This window comes from Panthera onca, chromosome B3, assembly GCF_046562875.1.
Source record: "Panthera onca isolate mPanOnc1 chromosome B3, mPanOnc1 haplotype 2, whole genome shotgun sequence".
Classification (NCBI taxonomy): domain Eukaryota; kingdom Metazoa; phylum Chordata; class Mammalia; order Carnivora; family Felidae; genus Panthera; species Panthera onca.
In genome coordinates, this window is record NC_138344.1 from 30,661,787 (window position 1) to 30,687,501 (window position 25,715).

A 25,715-nucleotide genomic window follows, 5' to 3' on the forward strand; every position below is an offset into this window, starting at 1 on the left:
CGCCCACATCTACCCATAGGCCACACACATCCACACCATCCTCCTCTTGTCAGGGCCTCTGAGAACTGCTCTGTTATTTGGGGGGTAATTGAAAATGTCGGTCTTTATTCTAGAGGATAAACAGGGCCAAGGGACTTGGAGAGCAAGAAGGAGAGTGAGAGAAGAGAAAGGGAAGCCAGAGGGAGACAGAAAGACTTAGGGAAGAGCCAGATGGGAGAGCGTGGACACAGAGGGAGAGAAGCCGGGAGGAACAGGACCGGGCAGACTCTCTGCCTCCAGTGAGCTTGGAGATGCGGCTTCTGACCCACACCAGGACTCCAGGGGCACGTGCTCTCCAACAAGCTCCCCCATCCACACCCCAGCAAGGACCAGGAACAGGATTGCCAGGTGGCAGGAGCACCTATGCCAGTCCTCCTGTCCTTGGGTGGCCCCTGGAGTGGGCATCTCTGAGTGCTCAAGGCAGGGAGAAGGGATCTGGCTTGTCTTCGTGGACGAGAGCTCCCAACCAAATGCACCCCATCCAGAGGCAGGACCCCAGACTGGAGGGCTGACCCCCAGCTCACGCCCCAACCCCTTCCTGAGCGTGGAGACCCAATCTCCCCTCCCACAGCCCCACCCCCCACCCCGTCTGCACCTGTGCATGGTAGGGAGGGAGCACTCTCATCATTTACTTTACTTCTCCTGGGCAGTGAGAGGTACAACTGAGCCCGAGCAGATGTATGCATGCACGTGAGATAAAGAGGCGCCTGGAGAGGGGGTGTGCCTATGTAGTAAAAGGTGAGTGTCGGGTACGGTGTGGTGCCCGTGTCTGTCTCTCCCTGTGAGTGCAACATAAAGCCTGTGTTTGTGTCTGGTGTCAGGGCTGTACGTGTGAGGAGAAAGGTGTCGTGTCTGTGCATGCATAAGTGTGTGTGCACAAGTGAGCACATTCTATAAGGAGAATCTGTGCCTTCTCTGTGTGCAGGTGGGCAAGGGACATGTGTTTCTGCACAACCCCGACCTGTGTGCCTGTGGATGATGTGTCAATGTGTCTCCCAGGCAGGGCCCCTCTTCCTCCCAGCCCAGGGTCACCATCCTCCCAGCTCCTGGGAGCGAGAGTGACAACTAGCACTCAGGGTCTCTCCAGCCACAACAGAATGACAGAGACCAGCAGCCCCAGCCAGTATTGAGGAGCAGGAGCGTCATGTGATTGCAGTGTTATTACCACCACGCCCCGCGGGGATGCCCCGTGAAGGTCAGGCCTCTCCTGCCCCGGGAGAGAAGGGAGGAAACTCTGGAGGGCAGCGTGCCATTCACTGACCCTCACCCCCACCCCACTGTCTGCTCACGGTTAGAGAAAGCTGCTTCCATCCTCCCCCCAAGCCGCTCTCCGAACACCTGTTGGGCATGGCTGGGCCTTCACCATCTCTTGGTACCCCCAGGTGCAGCCAGAGCTTGGCATAGGGCAGGAGCTCAGCAAATGTTTATTGGACGAATAAATGAATGATCGTGTCTGTATGCATCACATGCCAGGCTCCAGGGCCCAAGTATCTAAGGGCACAGGTTAAGTCCTACAACCATTCAGACCAGGGGGGCACCTGTGTGGCTCAGTCAGTTAAGCATCAGACTTTGGCTCAGGTCACGATCTCGCAGTTCGTGAACACAAGTCTCTCTTTGGGTGAGCCCTGCTTCTGTCTCTCTCTGTCTCTCTCTGTCTCTCTCTGTCTCTCTCTCTCTGCCCCTGGTGGGATTCTCTCTCTCTGCCCCTTGCTCACTTACGCCCCCTCTCTCTCAAAAAAGAAAGAAAGAAAGAAAGAAAGAAAGAAAGAAAGAAAGAACAAAGAAAAAAGAAAGAATTCAGACAAGGATTTCTGCCAGGTCAAGTGTGCCCCCCCCAAGTTGTTCAGAAGGGGTGGGGTCAGCACTCAGCCAGGCCTGGAAGGCCATGCCCACCAACCTCTTGCAGGTAACCTACCCAGTCAGCACCACAGAGGAGGCAAAGCCAAGAGATGGGGATTGCTTTATCAAAAGGTCGATCTCAAGCTAAATGACCCTGTCATTTTGTGGGCTGAGGCACAAAGGAAGTCCCATTCATCTTCCCCGGAAGCCGCATCCCCTTCTTCCCAAGGCCATCTCTCTCCCAAACATCTTCATCCCCCAAAGACTCATTCTGAGTCCTCTAGCCTCCTCTCCTTCCCTTGGGACCACAAACCAAGTGTTAATTCTAGCTTTAGGGCTAATATCCAGTCCCTACCCATATCTGGTGGCAGCTGGAGCCAGGCTGAGGGTCTGTCCTAGATTGAGCCCTGACTCTAGTCACAGACCGACCCAAACCTAGCCACACACTGAGCCCTGGGTCTGGTCACACACTGAACCCCAGACCCTAGTCATAGAGTGAGCCTAGACCTTTATTTAGAGACAGGCCATCAACTTGTCATATGGCCGCTACTTCCTTGGCTCTGGGCCTCAGCTTTCTTGTTTTTCCAGTGGAGGGCCTTGGAATTGGATAGGCACAAAATCAGAAAATCCCTATTCAAAGGTTGGCCTGTAGCTTCCCTGACCTGGTGACACAGGAGAGCATCAGCCACTGCCACCTGCCAGCCCCCACCCCCATCCAGTACTTTCAGCCCAAGCATCACTAATTTTTGCAGCCACTGTGATAAATGGCATTGTCAGCAAAATGACATCTTTCTAATCTGCTGCAAGACAGATGGGTCCCCAAGCTCCCTCGTTCTCTCTCGAGCCTGCCCGGACCAGCCTTGTTGAGGAGCGGGGAGGACAGGACAGACATAATACCCCAGGCCTGGGGGCTAGCGGGGTGGCGGGGAGGGAAGTTCTGGGCCCTGCGTCAGGTATGATCCCGGTGGGGTTCCCTACAAGCCCCTTTAAAAAATACTCAGTGTTGTTGCTGTTGTTTGAATATCCCACAGACGTTCTCTGATCCTTTCTACCCAAAGTTAGTTCTTCAGTTCAATTTTCAATTTTAATTAAAACCTGAATATTGCTCACCCTCGAAAGGATGAGCCACCCGACACAGGTTCTGAGGGGCCCTCTCTTCCTGCCTCCCACCGTTCTTGGGGCAGCGGCTGTGGAAGAACATGCGTCTGCCTGAGCCATCAGGCCTGGGGGGTATTCTGCCTCCTCTCCTCCCTCCCTGGGCCCCTTTCCCCCCATAGTTCTGGCCTCCCACCCCATTGGCTCCAGGCTACAGAAAAGGGGTGAAATCCCCTTCTGCCTCCTAGCCAGGGATGCTGGGAGAGGGGCTGGTCCCAGAGGCAAGGGCAACTCCCGATGGGAGATCTGGATATGAAGAATTAAGGAAGGACAAATGCCAGCCCCAGAGACCCCAGCTTTCCCAGAGATGGAGACAGAGGCCAGAGAGCTGGCACCTATGTGCCCCAAAGCTGCAAAGCTGGAAGGGATGGGGCGGGGCAGGCAGGTGGGCAGGACTGGACTCACGAGTAGGGCAACACTGCCCCCTCCTGGCTCCTCCTCTGCCGGGCACTGCAGGGCTAAGCTGTTGAGTGTGGGGACGTACTAGCGGCTCCCCCAAGACCATATGCGGCATACAGACCCTTCTCCCAGAAGTCCACTTGGCCCCTTCGCCTCCTCCTAGGCTGACTGCAGCCTGCAGGCTCTGCCCGTTCTGTCCAACCTTCTCTCGCTGTCCAAAGAATTCTGCAGACGATGCACCTTATCTAGCCCCACCTTGCTGAGGACAAAGCCAGAGTGCCCTCCAATGGCCCACGATCTGGTCCTGTTACTGGCCAGCCTCCTGCAGCCCAGGCTCCTGCCCTCTGAGCCTGCCCCAGGCTCCTGCCCTGTACATTTTGGTCCCACATGCCTGTCTTTTCTCTCATCTTTACCGCCCCCGAGAATACCCTCCCTTCTACACACTGTCTCTGCTTGTCCTCCTATGTCTCCCCCCCCGCCAGGAAAAATCCTTCTACCCCCATCCCCAGCCAGATGACCCCTCCGTCTTCTGCCCTGCTCCTCTCTTGGGTACTGACCACTGCCAGGGATCAGAGTCACACAGTTATGGAGCTGGAGGGAACCTGGACATCCTCCAGACATACGCTCCCCCCCTCACTGTCCAAAGGGCAACCTGAGGCCCAGAGGACAGGAGCTGCACAAGGCCACACCGCCATTAGTGGCAGAGTTAGGACTAGAACACGGTTCTCCAGAGTCGCTGCCCAGGGTTTCTTGGAGAACACGTGACTGCCTCCCTGGTGAGCCAGAACAGAACTTCTCCCACACAGGGACCCCTACAATGCCTCCCAGTATCCCAGCCCCTCACCCAGGGCAGGGCCCAAAGGAAGCAGCTGTGAGTGTTTGCAAAACAAAAAGCGAAGCAAGTGAAAATATTTATTTAATGCCTCTGTGAGCTAGACACAGCGGGCACCAACTCTGTTACTCAAAATCTCAGTAAATTGCTCAATTTGGTACAGAAAAATAACTTCTGTGGGGAGGGGTGGGTGAGTGCACCAGGAGGGGCCTTAGTCGTGAATGTCGATGACCAGCGGGCACAGGTGGGGTGAGTGCTTGACGCCCATGGTGAAAGCAGGTGTTCGGGGTTTGTGCACCGTGACCTTCTGGACATCGTGGGAGCCAGGGCCAGGCCGAGGTGTGTGGTCCATCGGGTAGGCAAATCGCTTGGCCATGCTATAGATGGGGCTGCGGTTCTGGTAGACAGAGGGCTCAGGCCGGGAGTGTGTGGCCGGCCCAGGGCCTCCAGCCACATTCTCCTTGTAGAACCAGTTCTTGTGCTCAGAGGCCAAGCTATAGCAAGGAGCAGCTCGGCTGACAGGGTTATTGGGCCCCAGCAAGAGTGGCAGCTGGTACTTGTTGGGGGCTGGGTTGGGGTCTGTCACCCGGTACGGCCACCGGTAGCCGAAAGCATACTGGGGAGCCCTGCGTTCCCCAGGTGGGTGGGTCTTCTCTAGGTCATAATGGCAGGAGGCTGGGGTGGGGCTCAGGCCTGCAAGTGGATGAATGGAAGGGAGGGGTCTCAAGGCGGGAGCCAGGCTGCATCTCCTGGTGCCCAGCTGATGGGTAAGAGGTCTATGTTAGCCTACTGTGACTTCACTATAACCACTTTATCAACATGCAGGGCCATCAACTCCCCTGCATAGGGCCATGGGCAGGGGGAGGGACTTAGGCCATCCTGACATCAGCACTGACACTGTTGTCATAATGTAAAAATCACAAGTGTCATCAGAATGTCACCCTCGGAATGTCAGCATCCTGACATCCTCCCTGTGACAGCACCAAGAAAATATCCTGAAATCGCGACAGCTTGTGGGCTCATTAGCATGACAATATCCCTGATGCAACATGAGTCCCATGACATTTTTATCATATCATCACCTGGCGACATATGTGCATAACACTGGCCTCAAGACCTAAGTACTGCGACACAGACATGGCAACATCAGTGTCTTAATGTAACATTGCAGGGAGATGCCAGTATCCAAAGACACACCTGACAGAGGCGAGTCATTACCGCTTGTGCCTGCTCAGGTCCTAAGGGTGAACCCCCATCCTCCAACCTCCCAACTCCCACATGCCTCCCCTGTCCCGTCTTACGCAGGTTAGAGATGCGCTCTCCCATAGGGACCTGCGTGCAGCTGGACATTCCAAACCGAGTTATTTTGGGATCGAAGAAATAGCAAGGCCCAGGGCTGCAAATGTCTGTGACCCCTGCAGGACAGCCACAGAGAGGCCAGGTCAGCCCCAGAGGCAGCTCTATGGTGAGCCTGGACTGCCTCCAGAGGAGATCCCCCTCCCCCAAACAGAAGTGAGGGCTCCCTTCCGATTCCCTGGGTGTTTTCCAACCCTTGATTTCCTCATCTACAAAATGGGGCTTTTAATGCATGACCTAACAGTCTCCAGAAGTCGCTCAAAGAAACAGATAAAATGACAGCTGCATGGCAGCTTGGGCAGCCCCCATCGGGGATTGGTGCCAAAGGGTAATAATAGACATAGTGGCTATTGTTAGTACTGAGAGGCCCAGCCCCGGACAGGGGGTTCCCCTGCTGAGGAGGATGTGTCATCCCAAGGAGGGACCCAGCAGGCCTCTAGATCTCAGACCCCCAGATACACACCTCAACACCCCTGCCCACCCTTCCTCTCGTTGGCCTCAACCAGCAAGCCCCAGCTCCTCTGTGGCTCTCTGCCCCGGCCCTTCCAGGCATTTCTAAGCCCCCCCGGGGAAGCCTTGGGAGCCACCGCTCTGTACCATTTTCCCCCACTCCCCAGCTATTCCTGCCCAGCTAAAGTGCCCTCTCCGAAGCTCAGACAGAGAGGAGAATGTACTCTGCCATCTGGACAGTGACAATATCCCTGCCTTCAAAGCTCCCTCAGGAGGTCCAGCTGGGAGCTGCCCACAGCGTTGCCTTTAGAGGGGTGGGTCACCTGGGCATCTCCCAGCTGGCTTGCTTCTGGACCCAGCAGGCCACCTGGGGGTCCTCTTCAAGGCAGGCCCGAGTTCCCAGGGCCCTGTGGCTACAGATGATGGCTCCCTACCTCTCACTGCGGCCCCAAACACCCAAGGATGATAACCCTAAGCCCGACGAGTAGGGATGACGGGCACGGCGAGCACTCACGCTTCTCCGAGTGCCGTGTGTGCAGACTGTAGGCTGGCTCCTGGAACATGGAGATGTCATGGTCTACATAACCCGTGCAGGATGGCCGGAGGTATTTGGCAGGGCCCGGACCTGCGAGGATGGACGGGGCAGCCCTCAGGCTTGGCCCACCCGCCCAGTCAGAGGCAGGGTGCCATGAGAACACTGGGGGCTTTCCTCCCACTGATGTCACACTGCCACAAATCCCACCATCGAGCTTCCCCATGGGGAAAGACAGTGTTTCCACATAAAATGCAACTGATCTCACACAGGCAATGCGCAATATGAAAGATAATAGTCACAATTAGTTGAGAACGTATTCTGCACCAGACACCTTGTGAACTATTTTATGTGGATCATCTCAGCTAAGCCTCTCAACAACTCCGTAAAATGGATACTATTGTGTTTCCCATCTTACAGATGAGAAAATTGGGGCTTATAAATATCCATTTGGAGGCACCTGGGTGTCTCAGCCAGTTAAGTGTCCAACTTGATTTTGGCTCAGGTCATGATCTCACGATTGTGAGATCGAGCCCCACATCAGGCTCCTTGATGGGCGTGAAACGTGCTTAAGATTCTCTCTCTCTCTCTCTCTCTCTCTCTCTCTCTCTCTCTCTCTCTCCCTCATCCTAAACCACCTCCCACATAGAGCAACAATCAGTCATTAACAATGTAATAAGAATTAGTTTGTCTGCTTTCAGTTGAGAGTAAGATTGGAGAGAAGTGAGGAAAGCTACAGGTGGGCTAAAAGCTCCATTGAATCCCTAGCTTTTTTCCAAAATTGGCCTCATTTCATACCCCATGCTCCCTCCCATCCATACCCCCCTGAAAATTCCCAGCAGCTAATACTGCCTCTGAGGTTCAGCTTGAAGATGCAGGTCTTTGGTAGGCTTGGAGGAGAGTCCTCTAGAACTTGGCAGGAGGCAGGGCTGGAAGGCTGGGGCACCTTCAACAGCCCTGCAGAGAAAGAAATCAACCCAGGCTCAGGGCAGGGGACTTCTCTCACCTTTGATCATTGCCATGATCACAGGGGTCTGCTTTACCTCCTGCCGTGATGGCACCTGAACCTTCTCCTCTGGGTGCTGCCCATAGAACACAGAGTTCTTGGCCCCCTTGGCCACCTTCATGGCTAAGGCCAAGGAGGGGGCAACAGCAGCTACTGAGAGACCCAAGTAGTAGGCAAGGAGCTGGACCTGTGTAGAACCTGTTCCAAAGGCCCCTGCCCAAACCCCTGTGTCCACTCTCTCCCCCTCTCCAGAGGCTGTGTGGGGGTTGGGAAGGAAGTCGATCCTCTGGCTTGAGCAGCTGTGGCTGTCTGGGGTGCAGCCAGCCACAGGACCTAGCAGGCTGGAGCTTGGGATGACATCATCGCAGAACTTGGACTGTGAGACCCAGAGTGTTTATTTCCCCCTGTTGCCATGGCAGCTCAGCTTTAGAACCCTGAAAACTAGGCCCCACTGCCCCCTACTCCCAATCAGGCTAAACAGTCTGACGGTCCCCAGAACCCTGGGTCAGGTTAGAAGAAGAGAGAGTGGAGTGACAGAGCCCGCTCTTCACTCCTGATGGATTGGGTGCCTTGAAGTTGGGGAAAGGAATGGAAAGTGTGGGTGGGTCCTGGGGGATAGGTTCCTGCAGCTCGGACAATCCCTGGGGTGGCCTTCTATCCCCTGCCCCTCCCTCTATCCCTCCCTCTATTCCCCCCCCCCCCCCCCGCCGCCCATTCTGGATATGCCCTCTTTTCTGTTTTTCCTTGGAAAAAGATCAAAGCAATTATTTCACACTAAGGTGTAACTGTCTGCTAGCTTCCCAGACTCTTATCCCAGGGCAGTGTCTTTAGAGATCCACATCTAGCTCAAGGAATGCTTACCTGCTGCTGGCATTTCAGGCAGTGAGTGGGGAGCAGATAAGGAGGACGGAGGGGTGGCACTGAGGCCTGAAAAGCCACTTCCTGTGCCTAGTAGAGAGTACCCCCCAGAGTAGGGGTAGTGTGAGAGGAAACACTGAGGGTAGCAAAGATACCCAAATGCTAAACGATGGACAGATGAGCCCCGGGGCTGAGGAAATGTTGGTGACAACTTCCCCCCTTAACATTCAGGTTTTAGGGCCCCGGGGCCTGTTTGTACCCACCAGCTCATAGCTGCTCAGGTCATGATCTCACGATTGTGAGATCGAGCCCCACATCAGGCTCCTTGATGGGCGTGAAACGTGCTTAAGATTCTCTCTCTCTCTCTCTCTCTCTCTCTCTCTCTCTCTCTCTCTCCCTCATCCTAAACCACCTCCCACATAGAGCAACAATCAGTCATTAACAATGTAATAAGAATTAGTTTGTCTGCTTTCAGTTGAGAGTAAGATTGGAGAGAAGTGAGGAAAGCTACAGGTGGGCTAAAAGCTCCATTGAATTTGACTGGGGATTTGATCTGAACCAGCTAAGAGGGGCTCCCATCTCTGGAAAAGATGACTGCTGGCTTTAGAGAGGGTGTCTGCCACAGCCCCAGGACGCAAATAAAGAAACTGAGGCCGCAAAAGGGGCAAGGACTTACCCAAAGTCTCCCATTATATCAGTAGCAGAGACGGAACCAGGGCACAAACCCAGGGCTCTCTTTGGCTCACAGCCTCTGATCTAATGGAAACCAAACCACACTCTGAGCTCATCCCAACCAGCAGACGCAATGAGGACTCAGGGCCAGGCATGTTGGCACTCCAGAAGCCCTTGTGGGACTGAACGGCTCAAAACAGAGGGCAGGGCCTCACCCAGTGGCAGCAGACCCTCCCTGTGTCCCTCACATGCAGCCAAGCCTCTGATTTCTGGACAGAGCGGGCCAGGCAGGGCTGGGATTGGCCTCAGGCCACAGGCAGTGCTGCCTCCTTACCCCCATCCTCGTCAGCCTTTCCTGGAGGAGGCTGCGGGCCTGCTGGGCCCAAGCCCTGCCAGTCCCCTCACGCTGAGGTGGGGCGGGGAGACCTCCACCTTCCTGGTCTGGGGAGGCAGGTGGGGTGGAGTCTCCAAGTATCTCAGACCCAGGGAGCCTTCCTACCACACCCCTGCCCTGCTCCTGTCTGTCACCCGTGTGCATGGCTCTCTTGGGGCGACTGAGCCACTAGACCCCCGTCAATCACAAACCACCCACTCCTGCTCCAAATGCTCCCTTCTTTTCAGCCTTTAACAGAGCCCTAGCTCGCCCTTGGAGACAGCCCTTGGTCCTCGCTGAAGCTGCTGTCCTGTCTCTCACACCCCCGTCCCTCAGAGTCCGAGGTGGAGCGGATCTTTGTTCTCCTTGGCACTCACCCGGCAGTGTCCCCCTCCCTGTCAGAAGTACCACTCCTCGAGGGTTCCAGCATCCAGGGTGCCCCCCTCATCTCCTCGGGGCCGCCATCTGTCCTGACTTGTAAACCTGGTGGTGTTGGCTCATGACCTTCTTCCCCACCCACCCAACCCCTGCCATCACCCCGGGTGACAAGGCTTTCCGGGGAACCACCGATCCTTTGGCCTCTCAGTTCCCAGATTTACTCCTCTCCAAACACCTCCCCTCCACTCCCTCGCAGCCCCCTCTCCCCAGCACACACCAGGCTTCCCACCACCATCCGGGTCACTGACCATCCACCTCCCTCTGGAAGGCGTGCCAGCCTACACTTCTGGCCTTTGCCACTCTGGCTGCACACATCGCCTGCCAGCAGTGAGACCCCACCGCTCACCGTGCTCCTTCTCCCTGGCCTTCTGTCCCCTTCTGCCTTCACTGCCCTCCTTGTCCAGCTGCCCCCCTGGGACACCCCAGCCCTGAGTCACCAGGTCTGCCTTGTCTGCCTGCACCAGGCAGCTAAAAGCTGTTGGGATTAGTATTGTGGCTTCCGAACCCTGGACTGGTCTCCACACTGCCCAGTGCCCATCACCACACCGGCCGGCTTGCTCTCTCCCTCTCCCCAGAGGTCGCTTCAAACACAGCTCATTCCCCTCTACCTGCCCAGCCCTCCTTCCGGCCCCCTGCTCCAACCTCCTTTTCAGCAGAGGAAATAGGCCATCAGACAGCCCTCTTACCCAAACCTTTCCTACCCTGTTGTTGGGGTCACCGGCTCCTGCTGCCTACTGCTTCCATTCCCTCCTGGGGCTCAGGAGGGCTCATCAAGACCTTCTTCCATTCCTGCCACCAAATCAAAGATGTCTAACCCCTCACTGGGTCCCTTCCTATCACACATACCCTTCCATCTGTTAGAAACCATCTTCCTGACCCCACACACCTCTCCTTCACTGCCTGTATCCCTCTCCCTTAGTCCAGACAAACTTCCCCGAAGAGGCATTTTCCCTGTTGTCTCTGTTGTCTCCTTTCACTCTTCAGCTCTGCAGTCTGGCTTCAGGCCGTCACTCCGCCTAAACTATGACCTGACAGGGAAAGCTGCAGCCAATGGACACTTCTCACCCTCGTCAGATTGGCTTCCAGGACCAAATGACCAACCACTCCCTCCCTACCCGCAGCACCCCATGTCCCCACTGCCCCTTCCCAGCCTTCTTCCTGGCTCCTCCTTCTCAATCTGACCTTTCAATGTTGGCATATATCTATTAATTGCAAAGGGAAAAACAGTAACTTTACAGGGAGAATCCTGGCAAGCACCACCTCAACCACATGATGTAAATTAACATCATCAACAGTGGGACAGATAAATGTCTTGCACCTCCTGGGGGAGGCACTGAGAAGGGCACAGCATCACTTCTGGGGTCTTCCCACTGCAGATGCAGGATCTGAATCCAATTATGAAGAAACTAGATAAACTCAAATCAAGATTCACTTTGCAAAAATGGCAATGTCATCAAAGACAAACACCGAAGAAAAACACTTTTCCAGATTAACAGAAACTCAAGAGGTTTCTCAATGAGGGGGCCCTCAATGAGGGGGCCCTGGCTGGTTCAGTCGGTTAAACATCTGACTCTTGGTTTCGGCTCAGGTCATGATCTCATGGTTCATGAGTTCGGATCCTGCATGGGGGCTTCACGATGGCAGTGCGGAGCCTGCTTGGAATTCTCTCTCTCTCTCTCTCTCTCTCTCTCTCTGCCCCTCCACCACTCGCTCTCAAAATAAATAAATAAACTTTAAAAAAAAAAAAAAAAGGAAAAGAGGACAACAAAATTCAATGCCACAGCCAGAATTCTCTTTTGCTATCAAGGATATTACTGGGGAAATTGGCAAAACTGGACAAAGGTCTGTGGCTAATTAAGAACATTGTACTAATGTTAATTTCCTGATTTTGATCATGGCAGTCTGGTTGTGAAAGAGAAGGCCCTTGTTCTTAGGAAATAGCCACTGAAGTATGCAAGGATAAAGGAGCATCATGTCTGCAACTTAACTCTCCAATAGCTCAGGAAAAAATACGTATATACCTAGAAAATTTAATATCTGGTGAAATATTAATGTTTGGTAAATCTTGTGAAGAGTATGTGGGAAACATCTGTAATGGTCTTGTTGCTTTTCTGCAAGTGTGAAATTATGTCCCAAAAAAGGTTAAGAGGAGAACTATTAGTGTCTCAGAGTTCAGTCCTGGGACTTCCTGTCATTTTACCCCACCCACCTCTCGCCAGGGAAGCCCACCCTCTTGTTGCTTCAGTCCCACTGTCTGTCCTCCAACAATTCCCAAACAGACGTACCTCTGGCCCAGGCCTTCTCGGGGGCTTTGACCCACACATCCTACAGCCTACACTGTATCACTGGGTTTCTCACAAGCACCTCAAAATCAACACACCCAGAGGCGCCTGGGTGGCTCAGTTGGTTAAGCATCCGACTCTTGATTTTGGCTCAGGTCATGATCCCATGGTTCTTGAGAACAATCTGACAGCACAGAACCTGCCTGGGAGTCTCTTGCTTTGCCTCTTCCCCACTCTCTCTCTCAAAATAAATAATATTTTTTAAAAGTAATATTTGTTGAATGAATGAATGAATGGGTTGATCCATTGATTGATCAAGGAAACGTTCCTTCTTGTGGGAGCAGAGTCCCAGCACCATGCCCAGTCTGGCTCACTGGACTACTACTTATACTTGGATGGGTCTGTATCAGTTATCTGCTGCTGCATAATAAATTATCCTCAAAACCTAACAGCCTAAGATGGCAATAAACGTTTACTATTGCACATAGTTTCTGTGGGTCAGGAATTTAGAAGTGGCATAGCTGGATGGTTCTGGCTTCAGGCTCTTCAAAAGACAGCAGTCAAGATGGCAGTAAGGGCTGCAGTCATCTGAAGGTTTGATTGGTGCTGGCAGACCCATTTCCAAGATGGCTCGCTCACATGAGTGGTGAACGGGTCCTGGCTGTTGGCCAAAGGCCAGAGTTCTTCTCCACATGGGCCCCCCACGGGCTCCTCAGGTCATGGTGGCTGGCACGCAGAGCAAGCAGTCAGAAGAGAGTGAGGCAGAAGCTGCCATGCCTTTTATGACCTCACCTTGGAAGTCACAGTCACTGCTGCAGTCCCTTAGTGGCCACGCAGGTCAGCCCTATTCAGTGTGGGAGGTGGCTAAACAAGGGTGCAAATGCCAGAAGGTGGGGGACTACAGAGGGCCATCTTGGAGGCTGGCTACCACAGGATTTCACTGTATAAGGAGAGCGAGCCAATGGGGTCAGTAGGGGCTGAACTTCAGTGTTCTCATGTAGGGCGGCATCCTCACTGAGCCCCACACAGGCTGAAGACAGCTCTGTCAGCATGCTCTGGCTGTCTCTTGGCTGTCCATCTTGCTTTTCCTTCAAGGGACACCTGGGAGTCGCTCAGAGAGTAGGACCCTGGCATCAACGGTTGCCGTCATCATAACCACCAGGCACTGCCCTTCGTGGTTTATAAAGCGCCAGCATCTCTGCTGGAAAACATCGTGCAAGCACCATGGCGGTTCTACAACGTACAGACGAGAGAAGAGGTGCAGAGACACAAAGTGACTCACCTGAGGCCACACAGAAAAGGCTTGGCAGAACTGGACCTCTGGCTCCTGACCCGACATTCTTTCCACTGCCCTGCCCAGCCGCCAGCTCAGACCCACGTCTCCTAACGCCCATCACAAGCTTCATTTCCATCCTGAGCAGGTATTTTACATCCCTCTTTTAGGAGCCCTGCCCTAACCCCCAAAGTTGCCTGCCCCGTGCTAGACTCGGAGCAAGTATGTTCACAAAGTTTCCATCCAGACAAGGATTCTTCCTTCCCCCCCTCCCAGACGTACTCTCTGCAGGCTGCCGATGTCTGCTGGTGGAGCACAGCAGGGGTTAATAGCATGAACCGACATTTAGAAATAGCACGACCCCAGGGGAGTCAGCTGTGGCCAGCTGCTCATAGCCACTGAAGCCACAAGCTTTTGTGAACACGGTGTGGAAAATGAGTCCTGCCCCTTGGACCAGAGGCTCTAAGGGGATCCTGCACCACCCCTCACCCCTGTCTCCCCTGCAGGGTGTGGGTGTGGCTCAAAGCCTGCCCCGATCAGAGCAAAGCCTTGCCACTAGCCTCCCATTCGCAGCTGGCTCCTGAAGACAGCAAACACAACTTCTGAGCTCCTGAATTGTGTAATTGTTGGGAATAGCTGCCCCCGCCCCTCCTGAGCCAGGCTGCCTGCGCTTACAGGAGCCCCATGGATGCCTCCAGCCAGGAACAGAAGCAAGACCACTCCCAGCAGAGGCCCGGGTCAGAAGCCCAGGCCTGGGAGCCCCTGGCCATGAGACTGCAGGGCCACGGAACTGGGGCCAAAAGCTTGTGTCCCCTTGCGCAGTAGTGGCCTGGGTTCCGTGTCCTTCATGGCAGAAGGCCAATTCCCTGAGGGCAGGACCTGGGCAGCTGGAGTACACCCCAGTGCACACGCCACTCCATCTGGGGCATAAGTACCCACCATTTACCAGCACGCTGGCTTCGGCCACAGGTTCTCTGGGTGGAGCCCATGTGGTCAGAGTGCAAAACACAGAGGCGCTCAGACTGCCAGGCGTTGGCCAGGGGCAGGACCAAGCCATAGCTGCTGCCAGAGCCAGCACTGAGTCCAAGAATCATTGAGGGTGAGAGTGACCAGGAGTACGTGTCCAGCGTCTTAGCTGAACTCTGCTGGTAGGGAAGTAGGTGATGCTGGGCTTTCTGTTGTCTTGTTCTCCCAGAGGCAGATCACTTGGAGAAACTGAGGCAGCACATGCCACAGGTCTCTGAAGCTTCAGGACACTTTGAATCCCCCTTCACCTGAGGTGTGGACATCCTTTTTCATTCTTCAAGAGTGTTCTGGGTTTTCCTCTCCCTTGCCCCAAGTGTTGTGCAGTACCTTGCTGAGAAGAAGTCAGTCTAGGGGAAAGGGAGGCATTGAGTAACACCTCCTGACCAGGCTAGGGATGCCCTGGGAGGCACCAGGAGAAGAGATCACTACTCCAGGGAGTTTGTGGAAAGGCAGAAAGGACTGGGAGGGCTTCCTGGAGGAAGTTGAGATATGGCCGGGAAGGCAGGGGCACTCAGAGACGGTCACCGATGGCACCTGGCCAGCCCACGCCAGAGAACTTCGTGACATAGATGGGTCCTGGTCAGTTCTGCTCAGGACCTGGCCTTCAGGGTCCCAGGGAGGCCTGCTGAGGAGGCCAGGGAGGGGACAAATGAGAAGCAGGCACTGCCGGGTCCAACAACCTTTGCTCTTGAGACAGCAGGAGGTGGTCAGAGATCAGTTCCAAAGCAACATGGGGCCTCAACTTTCTGCCAGTCTGCTGGCATGATGTCGCTCAGCACCTATCCAGGGTTCCAGCCCTGGGCTACAGGCTAAACAAAGGCCAAGCTTTGTGTGCAGGAGCCCCAGTATCCTGTATCTCCACTAGAGCCTCAGTTTTCTCATCAGCGCAAAGGGAACACTATCCCCCAACACGCATACTTCCCAGGGTTGTCAAGAGATCAGGTGAATGTTTTGTAAACTGGGAAGCCCCAGCAGACAAGCAAGTGTGGGTTAGTACTGCTGTGCTGTTGCCATTATTTTTCCAGGCCTGTGTTTCTCTCCCTAGCTAGCAACGAGGCAGGGGGAGGCTGCGACCTAATCCTGACTTGAACCTCAGCTGTGGGCGGGAACTCGTCTGGAGGCTCCACAGACATACTCCCAGTAGTGGTGGGTAAGTCTGCGTGGGTGGGATTCGGGGAGATGAGAGAAGATGGGAAGGGGGAAGGAAGGGAGGAGAGGGAGGGGGAGGGAAGGGGAGGGCAGATGGGGTGGGTAGAAATCTCCACCCAAGTTTTTTGATTCATAAAGAAGCAGCCCTCAAGGGGCTGACTTTTCATCAAGGGAGGCAACAGGTATGAAGCTGTGTACAAACTGTGAGGGGCAGAAGGACTTGAGGACTACAGAGAAGGAACAGAAAGGACAAGTGTCTATGGAACGTCTGCTGCATGCCAGGCCCCGGGCTAGGCATATGAGGTACACCAGTGCACGGAATCCTCACTGACCCAATTGTACAAAGGAAAAAACCGAGTCACGGGAGAGGTGAAGCAACTTGTTCAAGGTTGGACAGCTAAGTAGGAGAGCTGGGATTCGAACTCAGGGCCTAGGTCCAACATCAGCATTTACAAACACCACACAGACACCACACCATCATACTACGCTGTGGTGGTTAAGAGCACTGGGCTTGGGGTCAAAGACCTGGTTCCACATCTTCGCAGCTGTGTAGACTCGCTCAAGCCCCTTAATGTCTCTCAACCTCAGTTTCTTCATCTGCAAAATGGGGCTCAATTTTGTTGCAAACTATGAAGTGTCATTATACTTGGGAGGACAGTCACTAGCGAAAGAGAGGGCTTGGACACTCTGAAAAACAGTGTGGAGTTTCCTCAAAAAACTAAAATTAGAAGTACCATACGATCCAATATTTCCACTTCTAGGTATTCAGCAGTTCAGAACCGCAGAACCTCTGGATCCAATATTTCCACTTCCAGGAGGAAGAAATCAGAAACACCAATTCCAAAGGTTACATGCACCCCTCTGGTCACAGCAGCATTATTTACAACAGCCAAGATATGGAAGCAGCCCCAGTGTCCATTGGCAGATGAATGTATAAAGAAGATGTTGTGTATATGTACAAAGCAACATTACTCAGCCATAAAATGAAAAGAGCGAAACCTTGCCCTTTGCAACGACATGAATGGAGTTAGAGGGTATGATGCTAAATGAAATAAGTCATACAAAGTCAAATACCGTATGGTTTCACTTATATGTGGAATCTAAAAAACAAAACAGGGGCGCCTGGGTGGTTCAGTCGGTTAAGCGTCCAACTCTTGATTTCAGCTCGGGTCATGATCTCATGGTTGTGAGATCGAGCCTGTAGGTGGGCTCCACACTGAGCGTGGAGACTGCTTAAGATTCTCTCTCTCTCTCTCTCTCTCTCTCTCTCTCTCTCTCTGCCCCTCCCCAGCTCAAATGCGCACTCTCCCTCTCTCTCAAAATAAATACATAAAATAAAAAACAAATGAACAAACAAACAATAACAGAAGCACAGTCATAAATACAGAGAACAAACTGGCAATTGTCGGGGGGGGGGGGGTGCAAAGTAGGAAGGGGATTAAGAAGTATAAACTTCCAGTTATAAAATAAATACATCATGGGGATGAAAAGAACAGCACAGGGAATAGTCGATAATATTGTTATAACTTTGTATGATGAAAGATGGTAACTATACTCATTGTGGTGAGCCTTTTGTAATATATATATACCACTATGGTGTACATCTGAAACTAATATAATATATAATATTTATACATATAATATACATTATAATATATAATTTATAATTTTTTTAATAAGAAATATTTAAAGGTGGGGAGGAGCTGGGAAGAGAGTGCTGGTGGGGTGGGGGTGGGAGCAGGCTAGAGCAGGCAGGTGTGAAAGAAGGATTCTGTTGAGAGAAGGGAGGGGACAGCACTCTGGGGCACTCTTCCACCCATCTGCTGGACAGAGAAGCTGAGGCCAGGCGATGCAGATGCTGGGGCCAGGCAGAGAGCGGGCAGAGTCTCCGGGTTGGACGTTCTGTCTCAGGAGTGCCCTCTCTCCTGTGGTTTGGGACAAGACTGATGTTGTTGCCTGGCGGGGGAGCCAAGAGGAGCAGGGCTCAAAAGCTTTTAGGTGGGAGCTAAATCCGGGGCCAGATTTCCAGGAGGCGGCCCCAGGAAGTTGAGACACCTGCATTCAGGTGTTAGGATGCCCGGGGTTCTAGTCCCAACGGGCCAGGGACCTACACTCCCCCTCGGGCCTTGTAAGAACCACTTCCGGCTCTGAGCCACAGTTTTCTCCTCCGTAAAATGAGGGGTGGGGGGAGTGGTTCTCACTCACCTCACAGGGTTATTTTGAAGCAAATGATACTGTGGGATTGAGAATCCCTCCTGCCTTGTGGGAGAGTCTAGAACATCTCTCCTTTACAGGCTGGGAAGTGGAGGCTCTGCAGGGCAGAGACGGTCAAGGTCACAATGCCAGAGGACACAGAGCAGTGCAGAACCTCAGACCAGTGCCTCTCTGTCCAAATGAAGACCCGAGGAGGCCTCAGAGAGGAGGCCCCAAAGCAGTCTCTGTAGTGGTAGACAGCTGTCCTCCTAGGCCTGGAGCAGACACACACACACACACACACACACACACACACCAATCCCTGCAGGGCAGGAGAGAGACAAGTGAGGTAAGTGAGGGGGCTTGCCCAGCTCAGGTCTCCTCCCAGAGGGGGTCTCCTGGAGCCCTTGGGTCAGAGCTCAGGGAGGGCTTGGATCTAGGCTCCTCTGCGACTTTGTTCCAAAACTCCAGGGTGGAGCCTGGGTCTAACGGAGCTGTAAGGGTCCTCTCACCCCTGCCCGGGGAGGAGGCAGCCCAGCACGGGCCCTTTAAGAAAGTTGGGGGTGAGGGGGGCCAACGGGGGAGCCCCAGCCTGAAACCGGAGCGCGGGTCGGCGCCTGCCCCGCCCCCGGAGTTAAGTAAGGCGGTGGCGGCGCGGGCAGCTCCAGAGCCCCAGCCCGTGGCGTAGAGCAGCCTTGTCTCAGCCCGCGCCTTGGCGCCTTCGGTGTCCGGGCTCCCTACTGCCACTCTGCTCGGCTCCTCCTCGCCGATCCTGCTGCACAGCCGGGCCGCGATGAGCTCCGGCCAGCAGCCTCCGCCTCCAGCCCCTGCCCTGGCCCTGGCCCTGGCTTTGACCCTGGTCATGTTGGCCAGACCTTCATCCGCAGGTGAGTAAGGGGCCTGAGACCCCCAACCCAGACTGCCAGAGCTGTGGGGGGCTCCTGAGGTAGAAAAATGGGACAAGAGGGCCCAGAAGTAGCCGCCACTGGGAGACAAGCTCCTGCCATTCCAGGCTGGGCTCTCTGGGGCTTCCAGTCCCGGGTAGAAGCAAGATCCCCCCGTGATAGCTCTCCATCTTGAGGCTTCTGTGGGCTCTGGCTGTCTGAGGCTGGCCCCAGTCCGTCGGCCTAGGGTGTGGCCTCCGTGCAGGATAGTCCGCTATACCCAGTGGGGCTGCCCAATGCTGTCTGGGCTCCCTGAGCCCAGCAGGCTTTTGGTGACGGCACTGGTGCCCACAGGACACTCAGCGACAGCAAGAAGCCAGTACCCCAGCCTCAGCAGTCCAGCCCAGGAATGGTGAGAAATGGGGAGGGAACCACCCTGCCCCACCCTCCATGGGGTCCCACATGTACCTCAGTCTCTCCCGCCTGCCGCTTCCCCTGGTTTCCTCCAACCACTCTGGGACCCTGCTCGGCCCCAGGTGCATTTGACTGTACGGCCTCTTCACCACCTTCCTCCTGCTCTCCTCTCTAGCTCCTGTCTCCTCTCCCCACTCTCCTAACTCAGAAGGCCTGGTTAGTGACAGGCTCAGCCTCCTAGAGCCCCTCAGATATCCTGCACCCCGGCAGGAGCTCGTCCCTCAGACAGCCCTGGGCAACCCCCACCACATTTCCCTGTCCCCACCATTGGTGCTTGACCCTAGCAGAGACTGAGTGGCAGTTCACCTTCTGAGAGGCACCAGGGTGCATGTCCTTTCTGTTAAATGCCAGAAGTCCGCCATCACAGCATTCTCCTTGAGGTAAGGCCATAAGAACTGTGGCCTCGGGGCCTATCAGTCATTACTACCCATGTATGAATCATACTCATGTATGTAGTGCTTCAGCCTACATCTTTCAGGAACATTCCCAAAAGCAACTTTGAACAGAAGGGCCTGAATCTCCCTTCCAGGGGCCCAGGCCACACCCTGCTCCCCATCACATAAGGAAGCCAGCTCTAATGGACAGCATCACGAGGTACCCAGAGGGGAAATGAGTCAGGGGAGGACCCCCCACTGGGGTGAGTCAGAGCTAGATCCCCAGGCTCCTTGCTTCTGTTCCCAGGGACCCCCTCCTTCAAAGTCTCGGGGTCTGGGTGATGGGCTGGGCCTCTGGAGAGGTGGGAAGGGGCCATCTGAGGTGACTGGAAAAGGGTGCTTATCCAACCTGCAGACTCCAGCCAAGAGATTCCAGCACCCCCATCTCCTTGGGCTTCAACCGAGAGCCATTCTCAAATACCTTCTCAGCAACAAAAACGTACAAGCATGGTGCTGGGCAATGAGGAGTACACAGAAATGGATAGGCTAAACTTGAACTCTTTTAGGAGACAGAAAAGCAAATTAAAACTCAAACAGCAGATCCTATCATGTCTGCAAAGATCCAGATGAAGAGTATGGGGAAGAGAAATTGACAGGCAAGCTGGGGCAGGGCCGAGGGTGATCCTTGAGCCAAGGCTCGGAGGATGGGAAGGGGGTCAGTATTCTAGGCAGGAGCTCCGCCTGAGCTAAGGCACTGAGGTGGATATGAGCAGATCATGTTGAGATAGGAAGACCAGCAGCCTGGTTAGAAGGCATATTTTGAGCACAAGCCAGGAAGAGCCATTGGACTGGGGCACAGAATCCTTAAATGGCAGAATACGGCCCACAGCCTATGTTCTGTTGGCAACAGGGAACCGATGAAGATTTTAGAGCAGAAAAGTGGCATGGCACCAGTGGGGTTTTATAATGTTAAGCCAGTCCCTACCTTTAGGAAGAATTTGGAAGTGGGGAGGGGGCAGGAGGACTGGTATCTTCTCCCCCACTCCCAGGCAGATTCCCCTTCAACAACCCATCTCTGTCACCATGCCTGCCTTACTTCCCTCCCCTGGTAGGATCAGGCCCCCTACCTGAGGAAGGCATCACTCCCATCCTTACTGGAAACCCCAAGCCCAAAGGCCCTCAAGGTCTCAGGTATCAGAGTGAGGTGCACTGGGATGTTTTCCCTACATTCATCAACATTCCAGAGCACCTAGGCCATGAGGCCTGGGAATCAAGCCCCATTGGAGACCATCTGGGCCAAACTTCCAATGGTACAGACTGGGAAACTCAGACCCCTGAAAGAGAGCAAAGTGTTCTAGGTCCCACAGAGGATCCTGGCAGCCCAGGAAGAGCCCCCATCCCTGCTCTGAGGGAGCTCCCCACCTGCGTGGGACCTTAGGCTAGAGCCACGCGGACACGGTGTGGATGATAAGTGTGGTGTCCAGCTCCTTCTGAGCCCTATGGGAGGCCTTCAGCAGAGGGACAAGCAGTGCAGGAGATTGGGTTTGAGCTGATGTGGAGATGGCGTTCCAGTCAGGGGAACAGCATGAGTAAAATTGAGAGGTCAGAGTGAACACAGAGCCCGTGGGGCCAGTGGCCCCCATACCTCTTACCTGGCTGGCACAGCTGACTTTGAAAGACAGAGGGTGAAAGACAGAAGGTTGAAGTCGGACTGGGTGGGGCAGGAGTTCCTGGTAAGGAGGGTTCTGCATTCCCCGCGTGAGGACTCTGAACTGATGGGGGCAGCTTAGAGAACAGGGCCATGGAGGCATCAAGTGCAAGGAATTGAATCAGGGTAGATTCTTCTGCCTCTAGGGATCCTCTGGGGTACTAATGGTACTGGAGACAGCCTCTGAGGCACACGAGCGTGTGTGTGTGTGTGTGTGTGTGTGTGTGTGTGTGTGTGTATGCGCAGGTGAGCTTACTGCCTCTGGGGCCTCTGGGGCAGGGCAGAGGCCAGGCCCTTGGCCCGGGCCACCCAGACTCTGGAAAAGCTGTTCAAGAACCAAGTATAACTGAGCCACCCCTCACCCAACGTTCGCCTGCCTTCCAGGGCAGGACAAGAAGGGTCTTTCAGTGCTGCCTGCCCCGGGGGCTGTGGAGGGGGCTGCCAGGTGGGCCAGGCGGCTGGCAGTGACTGCAGGAGGGGAGCAGGCTGTGCGTGGAGCTTTCAAAGGAAGCGTATAGGCTGCTTCTGGGAACTGGGCGAGCTGCCCAGGAGGGGGCAGGCAGGGGAGGGGGAGTTGGAAATAGCCCTGACGTACACACTCACTGGCGCACACAAATGTGGGTGTGCACGTGAGTATGCACAACTACGTCCACAGCCAGCTCACTCACAGACCTGGGCTGGGCGGTGCCCGGGATGAGGAGGCGAGGACAGGAGGGGGGCAGGGGGTGCCGTGCTGTGCTGTGGCTCCTACTCAATGCCAGGAACGAATGAACAAGGAGCCTTCCCCCAGGACTCGAGCCTGCTCCCCTGCTGGTCCCTCTGCTCCTTCACAGCCTCTCCCCAACTCCTGACCCCACCCCGCTCCCCTCTTGCCTCCACTGTACTCCCTGCCCCAGCATATGTCCAGTTTCAAAAGTACTACATTATCATTATTACTCAACGTACGTGAGTGATTTTGGAATGAACCGGGTTTGTGTGAACAACTTTGTACTTGGATTCTCCCCAGGGTAGGGGCTCCTAGCTCTCTCGGCTTCTCAGAAGGGCGCATCATTCCCAACAAGGGAGAGGGTGGAGCCATCTTACAATTGGGCCCCTACCTCCAGAGACATCCCATGGGGGACACTAACCATGTTGGGCCACAGCCTCACAGCAGCGCTGCAAGTCAAGAAACATTTTATGTTTATGAAACATTCCCCATTTTATAGATGAGGAAACTGAGGCTCACAGAAATGCAGGGCCCAGCCTTAGGCAACTCTCTGGGCACACAGGCCACAGTCTTACCACTCAACAACAGCCCAGATCGGGCCAGGAAGGTAGTCACCCTGCAGTGGGCCCAGGCACCGCCCCCCCCCCCCCCAGTAGGGAAGAGAGTCAGGTCTTCAAGGGAGAAACAGCTCCTGTGTCCCTATACCCCACCTCTCTGGACCCTCACTACTTTGTCACAGCATAAGCAGATCCTCTTCGGGAAAGTCCCCTACCCCCCTTGAGGGTTGCGGTGGCAAATGAAGCCATGATCGCCTCAGATGTAGGGCAGCAGCACTGAGGGCTGCCATCAAGGTGGCCTGGTGGCATGGCTCCCCGAGCTCTGAACAGTGCCTGTCCTGTTGACCATTCCTTCCTCCCGCCGAGCTCCTGCCCAGACCCAGCCATTCCCAGCCTGTGGTGGAGCCAGCTCTGGTGGCTCCGATGTGCTTGAGCCAGGCCTCCGGCCACGGCTCGTGCTAATCCATTTCAGTGTGTGTCTTCCTCACGGCTTAATAGTCATGGTGGGTCAGTGAGCTGCCTCCCCTCCCAGACCTTACTACAGGGGTTCCCCACCCAGATGAGTCCCCCCTGGTTCGTAAGGAAACTGGGGCCCAGGGAGGGGAGACTACTTTCTCAGAATCACATACCAAGTCTTAGCAGGGTGGGGGCTAGCCTCCCTGCCCTGTGTCCTTGTATCCTGGTTTGGGTGGTGGCCTTGCCACAGGACCAGCAGCTTCCTGCAGGCAGACCAGGGGTATCCACTGCCTTGCTCCACACAGGACTGAGCCCACAGAAGGGCATATTGATCACTGAGTCAACCAGGGGTTTTCAGACTATGCCCAAGGTGTTCCAGGCTTTACATTCAGAGGTGGCTAAGCCCGGGAATGTGGGAAGCCGGCCCCACCCCAATTCACGCATAGCAGCTCCATGAGCATGTTTACAGATTTGGCTTTTGTGTAGGATGTGGTTTTGGCAAAGTGTTCTGTGGCTTTTTAAAAAAATGGAAAAAAAGACTTGAAAACCAAGGAATTGCTTTGAGTTGAAACATACTGAGAGCAGGGGAGACTCAGGTCAGATACAAGGAAGAACTTCTTGGCTTTCAAAGAATCCATATCAAAACGGATACCAAGGGCCCCTGGAAGATGTCCTTTCCCAGATGGAACAGGTCTGGGGGCCTGAAGGCAGGGAGCAGAACACAATCCCAGCTTTCTCCCAGCCAGGATGGGGACTGGCCTCTGCTGCCCCAACATCCCATTCCTGCTGTTCCTAGAAACAAACGGGACATTCCTGAGCCTCCTGTAGAGGCCCAAAGACACCTGCTGGGCCCTCCCTCCCCCTCCGATATATCAGCCTCGGCATTCAATGTCATCCTGTGTCCCAAAGAGTGGCTGATGAACTCGGCCATCAGGTAATAATCCATAATCCCTGGCACTCCTCCACCTTTGTTCAAGCTGTTCCCTGGAACTGGTCTTCTCTGTTTCTCCTCATTCTTCAAGGTCTAGCTCCAGCACCTCCACCTCTGTGGACCTTTTCCAACCATTGACTGCTGAGGGCCACAGCCTGGTGGTCTCCTTCCTGGGGCCCTGCCCTCCTTCACTATGGGGTTACAGGCCTTTCTGCCCCCTAGTCCGTGACTTCCATCAGTACGATGCCCAATAGGTACATGTACATGCATGCGTGCACACACACACACACCATACAGTGGTGCTCAGCAGCCAGGCTCAAGGCCTAGCAAGGAGAGTATCCAAGCCTGTAGCCAGCGGTCCTGGGGGAAACCTCCAGCTCAGGATTCATACCCCCCAACTCCAGGGCCGAAGCAGGGCCTCTGGCCTGAGCCAGCCTGCTCTCTGGGGAGATGGTGGGGGCTGGAGAGAGGAGACCAACTTCCTTTCCCACCTAAGAGCAACCCTCCCCCACCCACATTTCAGGAGGGGCCAGCTATAAATATCAGTGGGCCCAGGATGCTGATTCCCACGACTCCAACCCCTCCCTGCCCCTTCCCTGTGCACAGCAGCTGGGGCCAGCCCAGCTCTCCTGCAGTTGGAGGCTGGCCAGGCCGGCCTCAGGCCCAGACACACACACATACACACACACACACACACACACACACACACTTCCCACCATGGTCAGGGAAGGAACAAATCACCCTTTTTGGGTGCCTTGGAGCAGCTAAGAGTGTGCCTTCTCCCGCCCTTCAGTCCTGACTCACTCCACCTCTCCCTCCTCGGAGTCCTCAGCTCCAGGAACCTCTACAGGGCTGGGGGAGGCAGGAGAACAGGCACACAGTGGTAAGGAACACGGTATTAGAGAGCCGAGGATCAAATTCCAGCCCTACCACTTGATGCATGACCTCAGGAAGTGATCTGACCTTTCTGAGCTTCAGTCTTCTCTGTAAAATGGGGATAAATGATTCCTACCTCCTACGTGTGTTGAGGACTCAAGCCCTTTGCCAGAGTAAATGCTTAGTAGGTACCCGCTCCTGAGGCTGCATTTTCTGTTATTACCATTTTCTTCTGGAGTAGGGGCAGCCTAGCAATAAGGGGATTCTTTGAGAAAGGTTCCAGAGTAGGGGATTGGATGAGGCAGCCCTGTGAACAAGTCTGTGTGGGACTCAGTGACATGGAAAAGGGGAGGTGGGTTCTCAAGGGAGCTCTCAGCCAGCTGCTGTCTGCCCAGAACCCTTCAGAAAGGGGGAGGGGGTCCTGCATCCGGCCAACTCCCTGGACAGAGGCCCAAACACCTCTCCCACTGCGAGGAGCAGCAGGAAAGCCCTTCCCAGCCCCATCCCAAAGACTAACAGCCCCTCAGATGGATCATTGGCCCTGGGTGCAACACAATCAGTATGTGTTGAAAGAATGAGCAAATGACACTCAGACTCTGAGAGCAGATGGGTGGGAATGAATGAGCAGGCACCGGGAACTTTTGTAGGATGGGGAGCCTAGACACCCATCTTTTTCCTGCTCCCTGCCCACGCCTGGGGCCCCTCTGGAGGTCAGGGTGGAAGGCAGGGCCTGGTGACGTGAAATGGCTTCCACAGCTCCCATGGGGCTGTTGCGCTGCTCCTTAAGCACAGTCACTGCATCATGAGGAACAGAATCCAGACTGAGGGAGTGAGGGACCCTCTCTGCCTTGAGCTGCTTGGACCCATTGGGGGTGTT

The 25,715-nt window shown here is 54.6% G+C and overlaps 2 protein-coding genes and 1 long non-coding RNA gene across 8 annotated transcripts in view; 2 read left to right on the forward strand and 1 right to left on the reverse strand.

The window, feature by feature from the left end:
* Window positions 1–4,332: 4,332 nt before the first annotated feature.
* Window positions 4,333–8,231, reverse strand: CIMAP1C (ciliary microtubule associated protein 1C). Its single transcript, XM_078448910.2, has 4 exons — window positions 7,609–8,231; window positions 6,585–6,695; window positions 5,566–5,679; window positions 4,333–4,957 (listed from the first exon to the last, which is right to left on the reverse strand). The coding sequence occupies exons 1-4, from the start codon at window positions 7,727–7,729 to the stop codon at window positions 4,476–4,478; spliced, it is 828 nt and encodes a 275-aa protein (XP_078305036.2). The 5' UTR covers window positions 7,730–8,231; the 3' UTR covers window positions 4,333–4,475.
* A 4,669-nt stretch (window positions 8,232–12,900) lies between these two features.
* Window positions 12,901–25,715, forward strand: part of CSPG4 (chondroitin sulfate proteoglycan 4) — a 40,228-nt gene continuing 27,413 nt past the window's right edge. The window contains exons 1-7 of one of the 6 annotated variants that reach the window (XM_078448903.2): window positions 12,901–13,652; window positions 14,700–14,783; window positions 15,576–15,680; window positions 15,824–15,982; window positions 16,441–16,713; window positions 17,974–18,221; window positions 18,535–18,759. In XM_078448903.2, the coding sequence (XP_078305029.2) occupies window positions 18,666–18,759 (94 nt within the window). In that variant the 5' untranslated portion in view covers window positions 12,901–13,652; window positions 14,700–14,783; window positions 15,576–15,680; ... (2 more) ...; window positions 17,974–18,221; window positions 18,535–18,665. Of the gene's footprint in view, window positions 13,653–14,699; window positions 14,784–15,555; window positions 15,681–15,823; window positions 15,983–16,440; window positions 16,714–17,973; window positions 18,222–18,534; window positions 18,760–25,715 lie in introns of all 6 variants that reach the window. The other 5 variants (XM_078448907.2, XM_060617992.3, XM_078448908.2 and 2 more) reach the window with 5 other exon arrangements.
* Window positions 19,625–22,252, forward strand: LOC144616721 (uncharacterized). The gene is made up of 2 exons (XR_013556373.2): window positions 19,625–19,824; window positions 20,020–22,252. It is a non-coding gene; the product is annotated as an uncharacterized LOC144616721 (long non-coding RNA).